At 67.2% G+C, this 2,891-nt stretch overlaps 1 protein-coding gene across 1 annotated transcript in view; it reads right to left on the reverse strand.

The window, feature by feature from the left end:
* stk26 (serine/threonine protein kinase 26) overlaps positions 1 to 2,589 on the reverse strand; it is a 117,998-nt gene extending 115,409 nt beyond the window's left edge. The window contains exon 1 of the mRNA XM_048544478.2: positions 2,049 to 2,589. Coding sequence (XP_048400435.1) covers positions 2,049 to 2,090 — 42 coding nt within the window. The 5' untranslated portion in view covers positions 2,091 to 2,589. The remainder of the gene's footprint in view (positions 1 to 2,048) is intronic.
* Positions 2,590 to 2,891: the final 302 nt, after the last annotated feature.

Raw genomic sequence — 2,891 nt, forward strand, 5'->3', positions numbered from 1 at the left:
GGGGGCTGGGGGGGGGGGGGGAGGAGAAGTTGGGGGCTGGGGGGGGGGGGGGGAGGAGAAGTTGGGGGCTGGGGGGGGGGGGGAGGAGAAGTTGGGGGCTGGGGGGGAGGAGAAGTTGGGGGCTGGGGGGGGGGGGGGAGGAGAAGTTGGGGGCTGGGGGGGGGGGGGGAGGAGAAGTTGGGGGCTGGGGGGGGGAGGAGAAGTTGGGGCTGGGGGGGGGGAGGAGAAGTTGGGGCTGGGGGGGGGGAGGAGAAGTTGGGGGCTGGGGGCTGGGGGGGGGAGGAGAAGTTGGGGGCTGGGGGGGGGGGAGGAGAAGTTGGGGGCTGGGGGGGGGGGAGGAGAAGTTGGGGGGCTGGGGGGGGGGGAGGAGAAGTTGGGGGCTGGGGGGGGGGGGAGAAGTTGGGGGCTGGGGGGGGGGGAGAAGTTGGGGGCTGGGGGGGGGGAGAAGTTGGGGGCGGGGGGGGGGGGAGAAGTTGGGGGCGGGGGGGGGGGAGAAGTTGGGGGCGGGGGGGGGGGAGAAGTTGGGGGCGGGGGGGGGAGAAGTTGGGGCTGGGGGGGGGGAGAAGTTGGGGGCTGGGGGGGGGGAGAAGTTGGGGGCTGGGGGGGGGGAGAAGTTGGGGGCTGGGGGGGGGGGAGAAGTTGGGGGCTGGGGGGGGGGGAGAAGTTGGGGGCTGGGGGGGGGAGAAGTTGGGGGCTGGGGGGGGGAGAAGTTGGGGGTTGGGGGCTGGGGGGGGGGGAGAAGTTGGGGGTTGGGGGCTGGGGGGGGGGGGAGAAGTTGGGGGTTGGGGGCTGGGGGGGGGGGGAGAAGTTGGGGGTTGGGGGCTGGGGGGGGGGGGGAGAAGTTGGGGGTTGGGGGCTGGGGGGGGGGGGAGAAGTTGGGGGTTGGGGGCTGGGGGGGGGGGAGAAGTTGGGGGTTGGGGGCTGGGGGGGGGGGAGAAGTTGGGGGTTGGGGGCTGGGGGGGGGGGAGAAGTTGTGGGGGGGGGGGGGAGAAGTTGTGGGCTGGGGGGGGGAGAAGTTGGGGGCTGGGGGGGGGAGAAGTTGGGGGCTGGGGGGGGAGAAGTTGGGGGCTGGGGGGGGGAGAAGTTGGGGGCTGGGGGGGGGGAAGTTGGGGGCTGGGGGGTGGGAGAAGTTGGGGGCTGGGGGGTGGGGGAAGTTGGGGGCTGCGGGGGGGGCGGAGAAGTTGGGGCTGCGGGGTGGGGAGGAGGGGTGGGGGGGTGGGGAGGAGGTGGGGGGGTGGGGAGGAGGTGGGGGGTGGGGGGGTGGGGGGGTGGGGGGGTGGGGAGGAGGTGGGGGGGGGGTGGGGGAGGAGGTGGGGGGGTGGGGGGGAGGAGGTGGGGGGTGGGGGGAGGAGGTGGGGGGGTGGGGGGAGGAGGTGGGGGGGGGGGAGGAGGTGGGTGGGGGGGGGAGGAGGTAGGTGGGGGGGGAGTGAGGAGGTGGGGGGGGAGTGAGGAGGTGGGGGGGAGTGAGGAGGTGGGGGGGGAGTGAGGAGGTGGGAGGGGGTGAGGAGGTGGGAGGGGGTGAGGAGGTGGGGGGGGGGAGGAGGTGGGGGGGGGAGGAGGTGGGGGTGGGGTGGGGGAGGGGGTGGGGAGGCGGTGGGGGTGGGGGGGGGGGTGGGGGGGGGAGGGGGTGGGGAGGCGGTGGGGGGTGGGGGGGGGGAGGAGGAGGTGGGGGTGGGAGGAGGTGGGGGTGGGGGAGTGGGGAGGTGGGGCTGCGGGGAGGTGGGGCTGCGGGGGGGTGGGGAGGTGGGGCTGCGGGGGGGTGGGGAGGTGGGGCTGCGGGGGGGTGGGGAGGTGGGGCTGCGGGGGGCGGGAGGAGGGCAAGTGGGGAAAGAACAAGGGGAGAGAGTGGTGGAAGGGGGCAACAGGACGAGGGGCGAGGGCGGTGAAAGGGGGGGGGTAAGAGGAGAAGGGCGAGGGCGGGAGACGGAAAGGAAGTGGAGGACGGTGAATGAAAGCTCAAAAAAGTCCATTACTGTGGTATTATTCCAGCTGGGTGTGAAGTTTGAGAGGATCAGGAAGTTCCCTCTGTCCAGACAGCCGGGTCTTACCTGCATCCCTGGTACTTGAACTGCCACTGGCGAGTGTGCCATGATCGGGAGCCTCGGTGGAAATGCCCCTCAGTGCGGACGGTACAGCGATCAGGAAGTCTCTGGTCTTTCAGACACACAGTCTGTGTTGCCTCTCTGCGGCCCGGCTCCCTCTCGCTGTTTAAACAAGTCCAAAGAGGAGGTCGCGGCTAAAGTTACCGGGGCACACAGCTGAGAAGTTTAACTCTCTCCGGACCTGCTTCCCCTTCACTATACAACAACGTCCTCCAGTCTACCCTGTGCAAAACTTTACCAGAACTTTTTCTTTTGTCGCTGACTCTTCAAACACAGCTCGTACTGAATCCTCACAGGTACTGTCTCCTCTGGTTTAAAGGAGTTGTCTGGTGAGTGCTTACATGGTCTTTATTTTCCCACCAGCTTCTCCTTCCCCCTCTGCTTGTAACGCCATGTTTAGGCCCTGACTCTTGCTCCCTTGTATGTGTGTGTGTGGTGTGTGTATTGGGTGGAGTTGCATACTCAAGTCACGTCAACGCGAGGTCACTTTCCAAACTGGGATCTTCCACAGTAAGTGGAGCTCAGTCTCACCCCTCCCACCTCCATCATTACTCACTGGTGACCTCCGTCAGGCTCCTGAATCATATTCCACTCCCCAGTTTTAGGTGCCACTTCTAAGAAAAAAACACTTATTTTTTAGCGTTAGGGAAATTTCCGCATTAAAGTTTGCAAGTCAATTTCTTACTGGCTGTACGATGCATAAAATCGTCGTGGAGATAATCGCTTTCGTTTTGCAATGCACTGTGTGTAAGGTGCAGAAAATACAGTACTGAGGCGAGGATCGATTAT

Source organism: Stegostoma tigrinum, chromosome 15 (genome assembly GCF_030684315.1).
Source record: "Stegostoma tigrinum isolate sSteTig4 chromosome 15, sSteTig4.hap1, whole genome shotgun sequence".
Lineage (NCBI taxonomy): Eukaryota > Metazoa > Chordata > Chondrichthyes > Orectolobiformes > Stegostomatidae > Stegostoma > Stegostoma tigrinum.